Source organism: Ursus arctos, unplaced genomic scaffold, assembly GCF_023065955.2.
Source record: "Ursus arctos isolate Adak ecotype North America unplaced genomic scaffold, UrsArc2.0 scaffold_22, whole genome shotgun sequence".
NCBI classification, from domain to species: domain Eukaryota; kingdom Metazoa; phylum Chordata; class Mammalia; order Carnivora; family Ursidae; genus Ursus; species Ursus arctos.
In genome coordinates this window covers 56,655,284-56,674,382 of record NW_026622897.1, presented here as the reverse complement: position 1 = coordinate 56,674,382, position 19,099 = coordinate 56,655,284, and the positions used below count along the sequence as shown (strand labels likewise).

The 19,099-nt window shown below is 37.9% G+C and overlaps 2 protein-coding genes across 2 annotated transcripts; one reads left to right on the top strand and one right to left on the bottom strand.

Annotated features, from left to right (window-relative positions):
- The first annotated feature begins 4,171 nt into the window (after window positions 1-4,171).
- Window positions 4,172-5,122, top strand: LOC113269233 (olfactory receptor 51F2-like). Its single transcript, XM_044390935.2, has one exon. The coding sequence runs from the start codon at window positions 4,172-4,174 to the stop codon at window positions 5,120-5,122; it is 951 nt and encodes a 316-aa protein (XP_044246870.2).
- Window positions 5,123-17,779: 12,657 nt separating this feature from the next.
- LOC113269234 (olfactory receptor 51F2-like) lies at window positions 17,780-18,748 on the bottom strand. The gene has a single exon (XM_026517943.3). The coding sequence runs from the start codon at window positions 18,728-18,730 to the stop codon at window positions 17,780-17,782; it is 951 nt and encodes a 316-aa protein (XP_026373728.2). The 5' UTR covers window positions 18,731-18,748.
- Window positions 18,749-19,099: the final 351 nt, after the last annotated feature.

Here is a 19,099-nt window from a genome sequence, read left to right as displayed (position 1 = left end):
TCAAGGAACAACGATAGTGTATGACTATTGAAGGGGAAAAAATCACATGAATACTTGACATTTTAGTAATTCATATGCATATGTAACATAAAAGTTTATTTTTTTAAAGATTTTATTTATTTATTTCAGAGAGAGAGAGAGCATAAGCAGAAGGGAGGGGCAGAGGAAGAGGGAGAAGCAGACTCCCTGCTGAGCAGGGAGCCCAATGCAGGACTTGATCCCAGGACCCTGGGATCATGATCTGAGCCAAAGGCAGATGTTTAACCGACTGAGCCACCCAGGCGCCCAAAAGTTTATTTTTTTTAATCTTATTCTACAAATTTCACCACATCAAGAAGTATTGATATGCAGCATAGTAGAAATTTAACCAATTTTAAATTTACATGAATGGAATTCAAATCCTAGCTTTCCCACTGTATGAAATATTGCAGTTTGTTTATCTCTCTAATTTTTACCTTCCTGGGATGAAAAATTGGAATCTTATATGCAATACGATTTTCAAATTAATAAAAGATAATCCACATAAAGCACAAAATTCATGTAAAGCTTGACACATTGTGGGATTTCATAAATGATAGATCTTAAATACCTTTCCAAGAAGCTATATTATTATCTCCAATTTACCAATGAGAAAGATAGATGATAGATAGATAGATAGATAGATAGATAGATAGATGATAGATATTATGAAGAATTGGTTCACACAATTATGGAGGCTGAGGAGTCCCACAGTCTGCCATCTATAAGCTGGGGATCTGGGAACGCCAGGGCTGTAGTACCAGTCCAAGTCTGAAGGCCTGAAAACCAGGAGCACTGATGGTGTAAGTTCCAGCCCAAGGGCAGAACACTCATGTTCCAGCTCAGCCATCAGGCAGAGAGAGAAAGAACCCTTCATTCCTCTGCTTGTTCTATTCAGGCCCTCAACTAACTGAATGAAGCCCACCCACAGTGGGGAGGGTAATCTGCTTCACTCAATCTACTGACTCAAATGCTAATCCCTTCACAGACATACCCAAAAATAACATTTAATCAGATATATGGACATTCTGTGGCTCAGTCAAGTTGACACATAAAACTAACTGTCACACATACACATACCTAAATCCATTTCTTGCCAACTCTACTTAGAATTCAGGTCTCAATCTAGACATCATTATTTACTGGAAACCATTCCTTATCCCTCACAAAGAGCCTGTTGTCTTTTTATGCACTCTCATAGCATTCTAGATTTATTCTTTACGCTGTTAATTCCATGTTACTTGTCTGTGTCTCCTAGTCAACTAAGTATTTTCAGGGTTGGAGACAACATTGTGCTTAACATTTAATTTCCTGTTTCTGATCCACAGATGTGCAGTACATATTTTCTGAATGACTGAATGAATTTTCAGTATTTGTGCTTGAAGTGACTTTTTTGACATATAGTACTGGAAGCTCACTCCTCCACTGTTTCTGGATCATTCCATGTGTTAAAGAACTTCTTAGGGCTTTATAAATTCCCTCCTGCTGGCTCTAGGCTTGTCTTCTTCTTTTTTTTTTTTTTTTTTAAGATTTTATTTATTTATTTGACAGAGAGAGAGACAGCCAGCGAGAGAGGGAACACAGGCAGGTGGAGTGGGAGAGGAAGAAGCAGGCTCCCAGCGGAGGAGCCTGATGTGGGGCTCAATCCCATAACGCCGGGATCATGCCCTGAGCCGAAGGCAGACGCTTAACGACTGCGCCCAGGCACCCCTAGGCTTGTCTTCTGTATGGCACATAGATCAAATGTAGCTCTTCTCAAATATAATAACATTTCAGCCATTTGAATACAACCATGTGTTTGCTCTTAGTTTTCTCTTCTCCTGGCTGATTCTAAACTTTATCATTTCCAACTATTCTTTTTTTCTTTATACACTAATCCCTTCAATTCAACTTGATAGGAATAAGACCAATAAAATTAAGCAGTTGCTTTTAGGCAACTGGAAGGCCATGTTATAAAATCAATGTCATTCTATGGAAGAAATTAAAATATCTCTAAGGTATATTCCAATTTAAAAATTCTAGGATTCTACACTATTCTAAAATGTTATAAATTAAAGCCAATGTCTTATGCTGCCTTAGAAGAAACTTCAAAAACCAAAATAGAATGTTTTCTTGAAGCCTACTGCTGCTACTTTCCTGCGAATGGACACTGGTTTTAAATATTAACTTTCTTGAGTATTTATTTTATTTAAATTAAATCTACTTAAATTTGTATTGATGATTCCAGCCATAAGGGCATTATTTTTCTAATAATTTCCATATATATATATATATATATATATATCTCCTTTAAAATGTTCTTTGAAAATTATCTGATACACAGGGATTTTTATTTTTACTTTTGCATATATTGATTTTTGAATGATGCCAGAAAACTGAGAAATTGATTTCATTCCACTTAATACACTTTCAGTCAAATAATTATGGAGCATGGATCATCTTATAATCAGCGCAGTAACTATTCCATAATGACTATACACAATTGAAATTTCTGCATGGGGCCCTTTCCATAATCTCTCAAATATTTAAGGATTTTAAGTAATGCCCACAACCTTGTTTCTGTGATGTTTTTTTAAACTGTAACTGCACAGAATAAGAAAACAATAATGGAGATTATCTAATTCAGTCATTCTTAATATCAACATTAAATGACAAGACCAAAGACATGTGCCTATTTTGTGAATGAACCCAAACTGAGCAACCTCAGATGTAAGGTATGTCAGAATTTCAGTAGGCTATAGAGCAGGGATAAAAGTTGAGACTAGACAGCAATAATACCTAGAGATTTAAAAATAAGTAGTCAACAATACAACAGGTAGCCACAAGAGGTGTCACAAACTAAGATTTGGAACTGGAATGTTTCAATAAATATGGAGATAAAATTGTCTAGGTAGAACACAGCTGCAGGAATACATTCTCCAAATCAAGTGGTTGGAGGCACAGTGGATCCAAATGTTCAGGAAGGACCAGTGGGATTCCAGCCAATGACTAGGACTATGAGGAAAGTAACCAGTCTTTGAGACACCAAAGAGAAGACAGCTTAGGGTATTCAGAGCACTGCCATATTGGCTTAGTGAAGATCTCAGCAAGACTTTCCAGTACATTAAGGGGACTAGATCACAAAAGAGTTAAGTCAATACAGGGAAAGAGGAATAGAAGGAGAAGAAAACTTACCCAGGACTTCATCTACATAATAATAAGCCTCATTTCAGATGCTGCCTAAGGGTGGACCTGAAAGCTCAAATGTGTATTTACTTTGATGAAGTTACCCTCTGTAAGTGTACTCTTCTGAGGCTATACATAAGTAACAGGTGGCAATGACTGCAGCAACCCTAGGGCTGAAGAGGGAAGTATCTAATATCTGGCCTCTGTACACACAGTTCACTCTTAGCCTTAAAGTTTAATACAGTTGTCTCTGAAAGGGACTAACTGCCGAAGATGATGCTAAAGAAAATCTTCTATAACAATTATGTATCACTACTACAGTGATAACAGATTAAGAAAATAAAAAATCAATATCATAAATGTAACCCCAGATTAGAAATAACCTTAGCAAGACAAGGATAAGATCCACTGACCAAGAAATAATGAATAAGCTATTTTGACCTGTATAAAATTATTTCTTTAAATTATTTCTTGAAAAGATTATATGTCTTTAAAATGTATGATAAAGTTCCATGATAATGCACTAGTATCAAGACAAATACCCAAACATACATATATTCTTTATTAAATAATAAATCTTACTTTTAAAAATCAATATTACTTCGAGATACCCATTAAATTCTTGACATTTTCAGATTATCTTGCTACAATTCTCTTTCTATGTAGGAAGTACAGGGAGGGGGGAAAGAAAATGCTTTGGGTTAAAGTGCAAGATGATGAAAAGTACTGCTGAGATAAAAAAAAAAAAATCCCTATTCTCTTTTGTGAATTAGGAAATACAAATCACGGAGGAGAAGTTCAATACAGAAAAAAAAAAATAGAAATCATAACTGAAAAGCAAAAAGGAAAGGATAAAGTCTTAAGAATAATCTCTAATTTGATTGATCTAAGGGCAGTTAATAGAAATCACAATGAAATTGCTGAATGGTGTTTTCATTTCTCCTTCTAGGATATTTTATTTAAAAAAAATTATTCCTCCAAAGTCATCATGTCATCTTTTCCTAACATCACTTCCACTTCTCTGACCTTTTTCCTGACGGGAGTTCCAGGACTGGAAGCTGCCCACACCTGGATCTCCATCCCTTTCTGCTGTCTGTATGTGACTGCCCTCTCTGGGAATGGTATAATCCTGTTTGTCATCATCACTGAGTCAAGTCTCCATGAACCTATGTACTATTTCCTCTCTATGCTCTCAACCACTGACTTGGGCTTGTGTATTTCAGCGCTGGTCACTATGCTGGGCATATTCTGGTTCAGTGCAAGACAGATAAGTTTCCATGCCTGTGTTGCCCAGACATTCTTCATTCAACTCTTTACTGTCATGGAGTCTTCAGTGCTCCTGGCAATGGCCTTTGACCGCTTCATTGCCATTTGTAACCCACTGAGATATGCTGCCATCTTGACTGATTCCAGAATTGTCAAAGTGTGGTTTGCCATCCTTGTCAGGGGGACAGTGATCCTAATGCCTCTGGTCCTGCTTCTTAAACGTTTATCCTTCTGCCAAAGCCATGTGCTTCATCATTCTTATTGTTTTCATCCTGATATAATCCAGCTGTCATGTTCTGACAATAAGATCAACAGTGTTTTAGGACTTACTGCCCTTGTAGTTACTGCAGGAGTGGACTCCATCTTTATTCTTCTCTCCTATACTATGATTATTAAGACCATCCTAAGCATTGCTTCCCCAGAGGAACGGCATAAAGCCTTCAGCACTTGTATCTCCCATGTAGGTGCTGTTGCCATCTTCTACATTCCTCTCATTAGCTTGTGCTTTGTCCATAGGTTTGGGAAAAAGGCACCTCCTTATGTACACACTCTTATGGCCAATGTGTATTTGCTTATTCCACCAGTGATGAATCCCATTATTTATAGTGTGAAGACCAAGCAGATACGTAGGGCCATTAAAAAAGTCCTCTTTGCCAAAGGATCTGAGGTCTGACTCAAATACTTCTGTAGTAAAATCTACTCCTTAGTAATCACTTCTAAGACCTAGAATTTAATCAATATGCTTTCTTCTACCAGTGGCCTAAAACCAAAAAAAAAAAAAAAAAAAAAAAAAGCCAAAAAACAAAAAACTAGATAGCTGGGTAGGATGGGTAGGAGATGCAGTTTGACGAATTTATTTTTTATTTTCAATAGAACTATTACTAATCTACTCTTTCGAATAAGCAATAAAATATACTAATATTATGGGTATTATATATCTTAATATAAAGTTTTGAAAGTATGAATGACAATGGCTAAAATGAACACTTTGCCCATTAGATCAAGTCTCCAAAATTATTCTTAAAACAGTAACTCATATTTTTCCATCTCATTTTGTTTTCTTAAAGTATACATAATAAAGAGTTCTTAAGTTTTGTTTAATCCTCAATGAGACCCTGCTCTCTATTATTCTTATATACGATTTAATCACCATTGATTCATTCTTTCATTTACTGAGTATCTACTGTTGCTAGACACTGAACAATATGATAGAGTGGCAGAGACAAACAAGAAGATATTGTCATAATTAGTGAAATATGTAGATAAGAAAGCAACTAATCAAAATCTGATATACTATGTGAATTGTTATAACATATAGATATAAGCAAAAGGATTAATAGGATTTATAAGAACAACATTTAGTCCAACTGGGGAAGATCAGGAAACCATAACAATGTGTTGATTAAACTAAAAAGTCAAGAACTGGAGAGGTCAACTTTCAGAATGATAGCATGAGGACATCTGCAGACACTCTCTCCAGGGCAGCAACCACAAACAGTAAAAATTTATATAGACATGGGTAAAAACATTTAAACTCTCTGAAAATTGCCTTAAGAACATACAGCAAAAGAAAAACCACTATTTGGGAAAATCTATTAAATTACTTTAAGAGCAGTGGGAATCTGGGGGCATCTGGCTGGCTCAGTTAAGTGTCCAACTCTTTTTTTTTTTTTTTAAGATTTTATTTATTTATGTGACAGAGAGACAGCCAGTGAGAGAGGGAACACAGCAGGCGAGTGAGAGAGGAAGAAGCAGGCTCCCAGCAGAGCAGCCCGATGTGGGACTCGATCCCGGAACGCCGGGATCACACCCTGAGCCGAAGGCAGACGCTTTAATGACTGCACTACCCAGGCGCCCCTGAGTGTCCAACTCTTGATCTCAGCTCAGGTCTGAACTCACAATGGGTGTGGAGCCTACTTTTTAAAATAAGTAATTAATAAAAAAAAAAAAAAAAAGAACGGCATGAGTCTGTGGCACTTGAATCAGAACCAGCATTCACCCCTCTCTTCCCCCCCAGTACAGTATATTGATACTCCACTCCAGATAGGTGTAGCCAAGAACATAGTGCTTTGTTCCCTAGCCCCTTCCACACCCCCACTCCCACCAGCTCTCAGTCTAAGCCTATGATATCTCCCAGAAACAGCAGACCACCACATTCCTCATTCTTATCACCTCAGCTCCAGTTGTGGAAGCTAAATTCTAGGTGAGTACAGTCAAGAGGTCAGTGGCTGTCTTCATGCACCCAGCCCTACTCATATGGCAGAAGCTCTATCCCAGGCATGGCAGTCATAGAATACTGGGGCTTCAATCACCCTTTCATTAGCTCTATCATAAGCAACAGGATTCAAGATAAGAGAGGTAAGCTGAAAAGGCCATATGCTATCCTGCCTATCTATGCATGTAAATCAGGGGATTAATTCCAAGAGAAGTGGTTTGCAAGGGAATTAAATTATAAATCAATAACAAAAATTTAGAAATTCACAAATATTAGAAATTTAAACAATACACTCCTAATCAATGGGCCAAAAAAGAAATCACAAAAGGAATTAGAAAATACTTTGAGATAAATGAAAATAAAGACACAACATACCAAAATTGTGAGGTGAAGCTAAAGAGTGCATAGAGGAAAATTTATAGCCATAATGCTTGTATTGAAAAAGAAAATATCTCAAGTCAATTACCTAAACAACCACTTTAAAATACTGGGGAAAAAGAGCGAACTGGTCTTAAATCAAGCAAAAGAAAAAAATAATAATGATTAGGCTAGTAGATATTAATTAAATAGAATATTAAAAAAACAATATAGATCTTTTTAAAAAGTCCAGGAAGCACAGAGAACCCACTTCAAAATCAACAAAAATAGATCAACACCTCAACATATTATAGTGAAGCTTGCAAATTACAAAGATAAAGAGAAAATCCTGAAAGTATCTCAGGACAAGAGGTCCTTAACCTATAAGGGTAGACACATAAGGCTGGCAGCAGACTTGCCCACAGAGACCTGCCAGGCAAGAAAGGAATGGCATGACATATTTAATGTGCTAAATGGGAAAAATAGGAAGCCAAGAATACTTTATCCAGCAAGGCCATCATTTAGAATAGAAGAAGAAATAAAGAGTTTCCAGGACAAACAAAAACTAAAGAAATTTATGAACACTAAACCAGCCCTGCAAAAATATTAAAGGGGATCCGTTGAGTGAAGAGAGAGCCCAAAAGTAACAAAGGCCAGAAAGGAACAGAGACAATCTACAGGAAGAGTGAATTTACAGGTAATACAATGGCACAAAATTCATATCTGTCAATAATTACTCGGAATGTAAATGGACTCAAGGCTCCAATCAAAAGACATAGGGTATCAGAATGGATTAAAAAAAAAAGACCCATAGATATGTTGTCTACAAGAGGCTTATTTTAGACCCAAAGACAAATCCAGATTGAAAGTGAGGAGATGGAGAACTGTTTATCATGCTAATGAACATCAAAAGAAAGCTGGAGTAGCCATCCTTATATCACACAAACTAGATTTCAAACCAAAGATTGTAATTAGAGATGAAGAAGGACACTATATCATAAAAAGGGTTCTATCCAACAAGATCTAACAGTTGTAAATATTTATGACCTTAACTTGGGAGCAGCCAAATATATAAACCAACAAGTAACAAAATTAAAGAAACTCACTGATAATCATATAGTAATGTAGGGGAATTTAACACCCCACTCCCAGCAATAGACAGATCATCTAAGCAGAAGATCAACAAGGTAACAAGGGTCTTTAATGACACACTGGACCAGATGGACTTCACAGATATATTCAAAGCATTATATCCTAAAGCAGAAGAATACACATTCTTCTCAAGTATACATGGAACATTCTACAGAATAGACCACATACTGGGTCACAAATCAGGTCTCAAACAGAACAAAAAGACTGAATCATACCATGCATATTTTCAGACCACAATGCTATGAAACTTGAAGTCAACCACAAGAAAAAATTTGGAAAGACCACAAATACATGGAGGTTAAAGAACATGCTACAAAAGAATGAATGGGTCAACCAGGCGATTACAGTTTAAAAAAATACATGGAAACAAATGAAAATGAAAACACAACAGTTCAGAACCTTTGGAATGCAGCAAAGGCAATCCCAAGAGGTAAGTAGATAGCAATACAGGCCTTTCTCAAGAAAGAAGGAAAATGTCAAATACATAACCTAACCTTAAACCTAAAGGAACTGGGAAAAGAATAGCAAATAAAGCCTAAATTCAGTAGGAGAAGAGATATAATAAAGATTAGAGCATAAATCAATGCTATAGGATTCAAAAAAAGGGGAATAGATCAATTAAACCTTGGAGCTGGTTCTTTGAAAGAATTAATAAGACTGTTAAACCCCTAACCAGACTTATCAAAAACAAAAGAGAAAGGACCCAAATAAAATCATGAATGAAAGAGGAGAGATCACAACCAACACCATAGAAATATAATTATAACAGAATATTATGAGCAATCTATATGCCAACAAATTAGGCCATCTGGAAGAAATGGATGCATTCCTAGAAACATAAACTACCAAAACTAAAACAGGAAGAAATAGAAAACCTGAACAGACCCATAACAAGCACAGAAATTGAAGTAGTAATCAAAAATCTCCCAAAAAACAAGAGTCCAGGGCCAGATAGCTTCCTAGGGGAAATCTACCAAACATTTAAAGAAAAGTTAATACCTATTCTGAAAATGTCCTGCAAAATAGAAATGGAAGGAAAACTTCCAAACTCATTTTATGAGGCCAGCATTACCTTGATCCCAAAACCAGACAAAGACCCCACCAAAAAGGAGAATTAGAGAGCAAAATGCCAGATGAACATGGATGAAAAATTCTCACCAAGATACTAGCTAATAGGATCCAACAGTACATTAAAAGGATTATTCACCATCACCAAGTGGGATTTGTTCCTGGGAGGCAAGGGTAATTCAAAATACACAAACTCAAACAATGTGATACACCACATTAATAAGACAAAGGACAAGAACCATATGACCCTCTCAATAGATAAAGAAAAAGCATTTGACAAAATACAGCATCCTTTCTTGATAAAAACCCTCCACCATGTAGGGATAGAGGGAACATACCTCAGCACCATAAAAACCATATACAGAAGATCCACAGTGACTATCAGCTTCAACGGGGAAAAACTCTCAGTTTTCCCCCAAAGGTCAGGAATATGGCAGGGATGTCCACTCTCACCACTGCTCTTCAACATAGTACTAGAAATCCCTAGCCTCAGCAATCAGACAATAAAAAGAAATAAAAGGCATCCAAATCGACAAATAAGTCAAACTCTCACTCTTCACAGATGACGTGATACTCTATGTAGAAAACCTGAAAGACTCCACCAAAAAATTGCTAGAACTAATACAGGATTCAGCAAAGTCACAGGACATAAAATCTATGCACAGAAGTCAGCCACTCTAGAAAACAGTATGGAGGAGTCTCAAAAAGTTAAAAATAGAACTACCTAGCAATTGCACTACCACACATTTAACCAAAGGATACAAAAATAGTAATTCAAAGGGACACATGCATCCCAATGTTTATAGAAGCAATGTCCACAACAGCCAAAATATGGAAGGAGCTCAAATGTCCATTGACAGATGAATGGACAAAGATGATGTGGTATGTATATATATATATAGGAATACTACTCAGCCATCAGAAAGAATGAAATCTTGCCATTTGCAACTATGTGGATGGAACTAAAGGGTAATTTGCTAAGCAAAATAAGTCAGTCAGAGAAAGACAAATACCATATGATTTCATTCATATGTGCAATTTAAGAAACAAAACAGGTGAACACAGGGGAAGGGAAGGAAAAATAAAAGATAAAAACAGAGAGGGAGGCAAACCATAAAAGACTCTTAACTATAGGGAACAAACTGAGGGTTGCTGGAGGTGCAGTGGGTGGGGAGATGGGGTAATTGGGTGATGGGCATTAAAGAGAGCACTTGATATAATGAACACTGGGTGTTATATGCAACTGATGAATCACTTGATTCTACCCCTGAAACTAATAATACACTATATGCTAACTAAATTGAATTTAAATTAAAAAAAGACAAAATGGATGAAACTTAAAAATATTATGCTAATTGAAAGCAGCCAATAACAAAAGACTACATAGTATATGATTCAGTTTATATGAAAGGTCTCAAACAGGCAAATCTACAGAGACAAAAGTGGATTAGTGGTTACATTGGGCTGGGTGGGATGGAAGGTATGGCGATAAGACTGTAGGTAGGGTGTTCCATTTGTGGATTATAAAAATGATCTAAAATTTACTGTAATGATAATTGCAAAACTCAGTGAGTATACTAAAAATCATTAAACCTTTACATATTAAATGGGAAAATTGTACTATATATGAATTGTATCACAATAAAACTATTATATTTTTTAAAAGACAGAAGATTGGAGATTATATAAGGAAGGTGGAGAGAGCACATATGTCCAAACTACTCTCATTCTAGGAAAAGGAGAAAATACATTTGGAATAAAGATTAAATTTATAGTAACACTGGTATATAAGTGTAATCAATGATCTGTAAATTTCAGGAATCCATGAAAGATAGAACAAGGATAAAATAACACTGAACGATGAAACTGCAGCTCAAAATACATGCAGAAGAATGGGTGAAGGAGGCTATTCCAAGGGATGTTCCAAGTTCTGGGGTGTTAGATTGGAGAATTCCATTGAAATACTGTCATTTTACTTCTGTACCACTGGCCACAACCTGACCTTCTTTGTGCCATATTTTAGGCCACAGAGTAATTTGCCTAAGTGCAGAAAAAATAAATATGAATAGTTCTGCCACCAAAGCAGGTCTGTACTTTAACTCTCTGGCAACATCCAGGAGAAATAGAGAATCCATGTGCCCCGGTGAAGAGCTGGTCTTGTATTGTCCCTCCCTTTCCATGACAGTATATGTCATCCCTTCCTCTTGATATCAGATGTGGTCAGTCTATTGTATATAAACAATACCCACGAAAATATGAACAGAATATATTCAATATATGGAAGACTACACAGTGAAATATCCCTAAAGACATCATTTCAGGTGGCTATGAATTGACAGAAAATAGTCTCATGTATGTGCACCCACACCTGCACATCCTCACACCTGTGCTAACACACACACACAGTAGGTTAAGTAACAGAATATAAATCCAGAATATTTTTGGAAGTATCCCCATATCAGGCTATACATGTAGCATATCTTACAGTACCTTCCCTTATGCCCCAGAAACATGAAGGGGGGGGGAGCAAAGCTGCTGACAACTGTCTGCACATATTAGGGTAAGGTCAGAACACAGCCACATTTCTTGATCAGCCATAGTCCTTAGGGCCATGAATACTTAGAGATTTAGTCTTCATTCAGAAGGAATATACACAAATAAGCCAACCCTTTAACAGAAAATACATAGAAATGTCTGAGGATCCTCTTGGTGGTCAAGAAAAGTTCAGCATCAGCTAGGCCACACCTAATTATGTGTAGAAAGAGATGGGGAGAGAAGTACAGTCAGTGTGCATGCCTCAGAACCCAAAGTGGCCTGCTAAGCATTGTGCATTCTCCTCATGCATGGGAACAAGACACAGAGCTTTCCATTTGTGGTGATAGAGATGTCCTAGCATGCTCCAAAACCCTGGGCCACTAAAACTTGTAATTGATGTGGCAGGATTCTGCATCTTTGTAGGTTTGCCAACCACCCTCTGGAGTGTACTTGGTGTCTATCCCACTTGGTTAGCATGGTTTCATCATTGCATCAATATAATGGACAATGTGATGCTCTGTGGGATGTCCTACTGCTCCAGGTCTCCTTAGACTATTATGAAAGAGATCTGGAGAGAAAACATAGCTCTGGGTCAAGACTATGAGTGCGAGTAAGATAGTGGATTCTACCACCTTCCCTCCAAAGAACACTGATTTTGACAGTCACCCACAGACAAGAGTAACTTTGTGGAAGTCCAGGGGTCCAATGGAGAAGTTCCAGCACTCCACTGGAGCAAAAAATCAGGAAATAGATGCATTAGAAAGCATAAGAACAGGTTCACCTTACCTGCATCACACTACCCCATGATGGCACAACTCAGTGCCAAGAGAGATCCCCTCTTCCACAGGGGAAAGTAAGAGGATAGTGAGGGAGCACCTAGCTTCCCCATCTGTGTAGGATGTTCAAGGAGGCCCATGTCTTTCTCAATGCACCCAGAATAATGAGGTGATTTGCATGACTTAGGGACAGGGAGAGGTTGGGAGCACAGCAGCCAGGGTTTGGAACTCATAGAAGGGATGCAGATGCAGAGCCTATTAACCACTTTGTGGATTCCATTGGGAAAACTTCCCACAAGTTAGTGGAGATGCCTCACCTCAGACCCTTTATCTGACGTATGGGCACCCTCAATACTGCATACACTTCACCATACACCCTCTGTGATTAGCTCCCTATATGCATCCCCATGGGTAGACTGTGCAAACTTTTTGCAGATGGCCAGTGAGCACACAAAGAATGCTGGATGGACTCTGCAGGATTGAGAGAAATCACACAAGTTGAACTAGAAGCACCATTCCAGAGAAAGTGATGAGAGGCTAGCAGCACCCAGCCTGTCTCTGCAGGATCAAGAGAAGGCATAAAATCTTGGGGCCCTTGGCTAGCTCATTTGGTAGAACATACCACTCTTGGTCTCAGGGTCATAAGTTCTAGCTCCACATTGAATGTGGAGGCTACTTAAAATTTTTTAAAAAAAGGCAAAACACAAACATTGAAAAAGAGGAGGGGGAGAGAGAGAGAGAGACAAGGCATACAATCTTAAGAATCATTCCCCTCCCCAAGAGGAAACAAAATATGTGAGCAGTAGTATCCAGGCAAAAGATCTGAGTTGCCTCAGAATCCCTCATAAGGCTGACAGGTAATTTTCTTAAGACTTGTTTTGTGACCTAACATATGATTGATCCCAGAAAATGTTCCCTAGGTGTTTGAGAAGATGTATTCTGACTCTACTGGAAAAAATGTTCCATACATGTCAGGTAGGTCCATTTGGTGTAACAAATAGTTCAAGTCCAATGTTTCCTGGAAATTGTCAATGAGGTGCATTCCAGAAGATTATATGCAGAAATATGTCAACTGTGGATGCACTTGTCTATAATTACTAGATACTGTTGCTATGATCAGCAGTCCATAATACAGCAACTAAGCCCATTTAATGGCTATATCAAACTTAACTGTATTACATGCATATTACCCCACCGTGCTGGCTATGAAAATACTGTATCTCAGCTCTAAAATCACTATTCTCTATTCTGCTTTGATAAGAAAGCCAGGAATCAGGAAGCATGATTATCATTTGTTGGCTGGTTCCCTACTATGTTCTGTTAATTGGAATATGTTAAAGGAAACTGGAAGCTATTGGAAGGATGAGTATCCCAGCATGTTTGCTTGCTATTCCTGCCAATGCCACACAACAATGCCAACATCACTGGTTCCACTTTCTAGTTTTATTTTTTCCCACACTCCCAGCAAAATCTCATCATGTTCCCTTGGAAGAAACAGAACCAGACACCAGTGGGGTGCTTCTCAAGGATCTGACTCTCAGGTCCATTAGGGATCCTCCTCTGTGCTCCCAAGGCATGAGCTCCAGCTATAAAGTTCCCCTTCACAGGAGTTTGGGTCTTGGATCCTATGTGATCCATTCTCTCAGCTCCTGAGATACTATGACCACAGGATATCACCTTCTCATTACGGGTCTGAGTGTCAGCTCTGGGAAGACTTTCCACCAAGCTTCTAAGTTTTCATAACTTCAAACTCCTCTCTGTTCCCACAGACATACAGGTGGAAGTGACATCCTGCAGTTATTATCTCTATTATTTCTGTAGTCCCTTTGTGTCCTCAGTCCACCTAAATTGTTTATCAAATTCCTTGGATTAAATACTCCCAGTGTTAACCACTGGTATGATTTCTGTCTTCCTGTCTAGAGCATGATTAACATAGCCACTTCAACATTCCTTGAAGAGAAAGTCCAATAAAGCATCACAAATCAAACCAGATTAAAATATCTCTGTCTTTGGTTCCTGGTACTAGTAAGATTATATTAATCAAAACCAAAAACAGACTTATTAATCATTAAAGATGACATTAGTACTTCTGAAAAAAAAAAACATACAGATTGTGTTGAATTAAGAAGTTATTTGTCTTTGGAGACGTATCTAAGCAATAAGTTCCTGCAGCCGAGGTTGAAGAGGTTACTGCCTGTGTTCTCCTCTAGGATTTTGATGGATTCCTATCTCACATTTAGGTCTTTCATCCATTTTGAGTTTATCTTTGTGTATGGTGTAAGAAAATGGTCCAGTTTCATTCATCTACATGTGGCTGTCCAACTTTCCCAGCACCATTTACTGAAGAGACTATCTTTTTTTTTTCTGTTGGATATTCTTTCCTGCTTTGTTGAAGACTAGTTGACCATAGAGTTGAGGATCCATTTCAGGGTTCTCCATTCTGTTCTGTTGATCTGTGTCTGTTTTTGTGCCAGTACCATACTGTCTTGATGATTACAGCTTTGTAATAGAGCTTGAAGTCCAGCATTGTGATGCCCCCATCATTGGTTTTTCTTTTTCAACATGCCCCTGGTGATTCTGGGTCTTTTCTGGTGCCATATAAATTTTAGCATTGTTTGTTCCAGCTCTGTGAAAAATGCTGGTGGTATTTGGATAGGGATTGCAATGAATGTGTAGATTGCTTTGGGTAGCGTAGACATTTTAACAATGTTTATTTTTTGAATCTGTGAGCATAGAATGTTTTTCCACCTCTTTGTGTCTTCCTCAATTTCTTTCATAAGTGTTCTGTAATTTTTAGAGTATAGATCCTTTACCTCTTTGGTGAGGTTTATTCCTAGGTATTTTATGATTTTTGGTACAATTATAAATGGAATCAATTCCATAATTTCTCTTTCTTCTGTTTTATTGTAAGTGTATAGAAATGCAACTGATTTCTGTGCATTGATTTTATATCCTGCCATGTTGCTGAATTCCTGTATGAGTTCTAGCAATTTTGGGGTGGAGTCTTTTGGCTTTTCCACATAAAGTATCATGTCATCTCAAAGAGTGAAAGTTTGACTTCTTCTTTGCCAATCTGAATGCTTTTTATTTCTTTTGTGTCCTGATTGCTGAGGCTAGGACATCTAGTACAATGTTGAACAATGGTGATGAGAGTGGGCATCCCTGTCATGTTCCTGACCTTAAGGGAAAAGCTCTCAGTTTTTCCCTATTGAGAACGATATTTGCTATGGGCTTTTCATAGATGGCTTTTATGATATTGAGGTATGTTCCCTCTATCCCTACACTTTGGAGAGTTTTAATCAAGAAAAAGGCAAGGGAAACAAGAGTAAAAATGAAATATTGGGACTTCATCAAGATAAAAATCTTTTCACAGCAAAGGATACAGTCAACAAAACTAAAAGGCAACCTACGGAATGGGAGAAGATATTTGCAAATGACATCAAATAAAAGGCTAGTATCCAAGATCTATAATGAACTTATCAAACTCAACACCCACAGAACAAATAATCCAGTAAAGAAATGGGCAAAATACATGAACAGACATTTCTGCAAAGAAGGCATATAAATGGTCAACAGACCATGAAAAAATGCTCAGCATCACTTGGCATCAGGGAAATACAAATCAAAACCACAATGAGATACCACTTCACACCAGTCAGAATGGCTAAAATTAACAAGACAGGAAATAACAACTGTTGGTGAGAATGCAGAGAAAGGGGAACCCTCTTACACTGTTGGTGAGAACGGAAGCTAGTACAGCCACTCTGGAAAACAGTATGGAGATTCCTAAAGAAGTTAAAAATAGAGCTACCCTATGACCCAGCAATTGCACTACTAGGTATTTACCCCAAAGATACAAATGTGGTGATCCAAGGAGCACCTGAACCCCAATGTTTATAGCAGCAATGTCCACAATAGCCAAACTATGGAAAGAGCCAAGATGCCCAATGACAGATGAATGGGTAAAGAAGGTATGGTATATATATATATAAAGGAATATTACTCAGCCATCAGAAAGGATGAAATATTACCATTTACATTGACGTGGATGGAATTGGAGGGTATTATGCTGAGCGTAATAAGTCAGAGAAAAACAATTATCATATGGTTTCACTCATATAAGGAATATAATAAACAGCACACAAGATTGTAGGGGAAGGGAGGGAAAATGGAATGGTAAGTCATCAGAGATAGAGACCAACCATGAGGGATTTTTAAGTATGGGAAAGAAACTGAGGGTTGCTGGAGGTGAGGTGGGTGAGGGGACAGGGTAACTGGATGATGGGCATTAAGGAGGGCACGTGATATGACACTGGGTGTCATATGTAACTGATGAATTACTGAACTCTGCATCTGAAACTAATGATGCACTATATGATGGCTAATTGAAAAGGGGCAATGAACCATGACAGACTATGGACTCTGGGAAACAAACTGAGGGCTTCAGAGGGGAGGGGGGTGGGGGATTGGGATAGGCCGGTGATGGGTATTAAGGAGGGCACGTATTGCATGGTGCACTGGGTGTTATACACAAGTAATGAATCATGGAACATTACATCAAAAACTAGGGATGTACTGTATGGTGACTAACATAACATAATAAAAAATTAATATAAAAAAATAAACTTAAAAAAAAAAGCTATTTTTCATAGGCTGCTTGTGCTACAAATCTTCCCTGAAGAGTTGGGGGAAGTAAGAACATTTGGCCAAAAAAGTTCAGGTTACTGACAAAGCAGTAAAACACGTATTGAAGATAACACAAGCTATTATATTAAAGGTTATGGAGGTCTGAGGCAGAGAAAACATAAAAATATTTGGAACAATTCCATAACCATGGGCAATGCCAATTTCATGTGCCAGATTTAGATGATAAAATGCAGTAATTGCTATTGTTAGTACACTTTTTATTCCCACCTTCTTCTTTAAAACAAACGAACAAAATAACACCACATTTGAAATCCAAATTGGGTCATTTTGGTTGTCTAAGTCATTGAAAATCTTTTATCACAAATGAATAAATGTTAATATCATTGTGGTTATCTGAGGAAATAATGATAGATACTTGTAGCCTAAATTTTTCTCTTAGCTCATAGTCTTCTTACTTAAAGCTAAAGTGATCTTTAGAGATGCTTTTATCCCAAACATAAGTCTCAGCATTTTAACTTCTATGAATGGCATTTTACTCATCTATACAATAACAAGGAATAGGAAAAAGTGAAAACCCCATCTATTCCTTTGTTGCACTGAGCTGGAGAACTTTTAGCACACCCCTGCGTATCTGTTTGGTTTTCACACTGTAGATGATGGGGTTCAGCACAGGGGGAATTAGCAGGTAGGCATTAGCAATCAGAGTATGTACATAAGGTGGGGCCTTTTTCCCAAATCTGTGAACAAAGGACAGACTAATCAATGGAATATAGAATACAGCAACAGCCCCAATATGTGAGACGCATGTGCTAAAGGCTTTCTTCCTCTCTTCTGGAGATGCAATGCTGAGGACAGTCTTAATGATTAAAAAATAAGAAAAAATAATGAAGACAGAGTCCACTCCAGCAGTGGTGATCAGGGCTGTCAACCCAACTGCACTATTGATCCTAGTATCTGTGCACGAGAGCTTCATCACATCAGGGTGGAAGCAGTAGGAGTGGTGGAGCACGTGGCTGCGGCAGAAGGATAGTCTTTTAAGAAGTGCTACCATTGGTGTCAGTATTAGTGTCCCCCTGGTGATGATTGCTACTCCAATCTGTGCTATTTTAAGGTCAGTTAAGATAGAGGCATATCTAAGAGGACTAGAGATGGCCACAAAACGATCAAAGGCCATGGCCAACAGCACCGAGGATTCCATGACAGTGAAGAGTTGAATGAAAAACATCTGTGACAAGCAGGCATTAAAGCTGATCTCCCTGGCATCGAACCAGAATATGCCCAACATGGTGACCAGGGTGGATATGGACAGGCCGAGATCAGTGGTGGACAGCATGGAGAGGAAATAATACATGGGTTCGTGGAGGCTGGGCTGGGTGACAATGGCAAAGAGGATCAGGCTGTTTCCTGAGAGGGCGGTTATGTAGAGAAGGCAGAAGGGAATGGAGATCCAGGTGTGGAAGGCTTCCAGCCCGGGAACTCCAGTTAGCAGGAAAATGATGGAAGAGGATGTGATATTCTCCAAAGTTGACATGTTGAACTCATACTGAAGAATCTTAAACTGAATATCCTGCAACAATAAACAGTATTTCTTTATAACGAATTTGACCTGAAAGTAATTATTTCACCTAGTAAACATTTATAAAAGACATTTGTATTATAGAAAGAGCTTATGAAGATTGGTTAAAAAATAAAGGAAGAAAACTAAGACCACATCTAATAAAGAAGCAGAAAACGGGAAACGAACAATTGTATGAGGATACAGAATTTGTATATAAAGAAATCTAGCGATGACCATCTTATTTAAATTCATTGTCTGCTAAGCAGATTGCATCCATCACTTCCCGACTTTACATGGTATCAGTCAATAAGTACTTTTTGAAATGTGTATACTGGGTTGTAT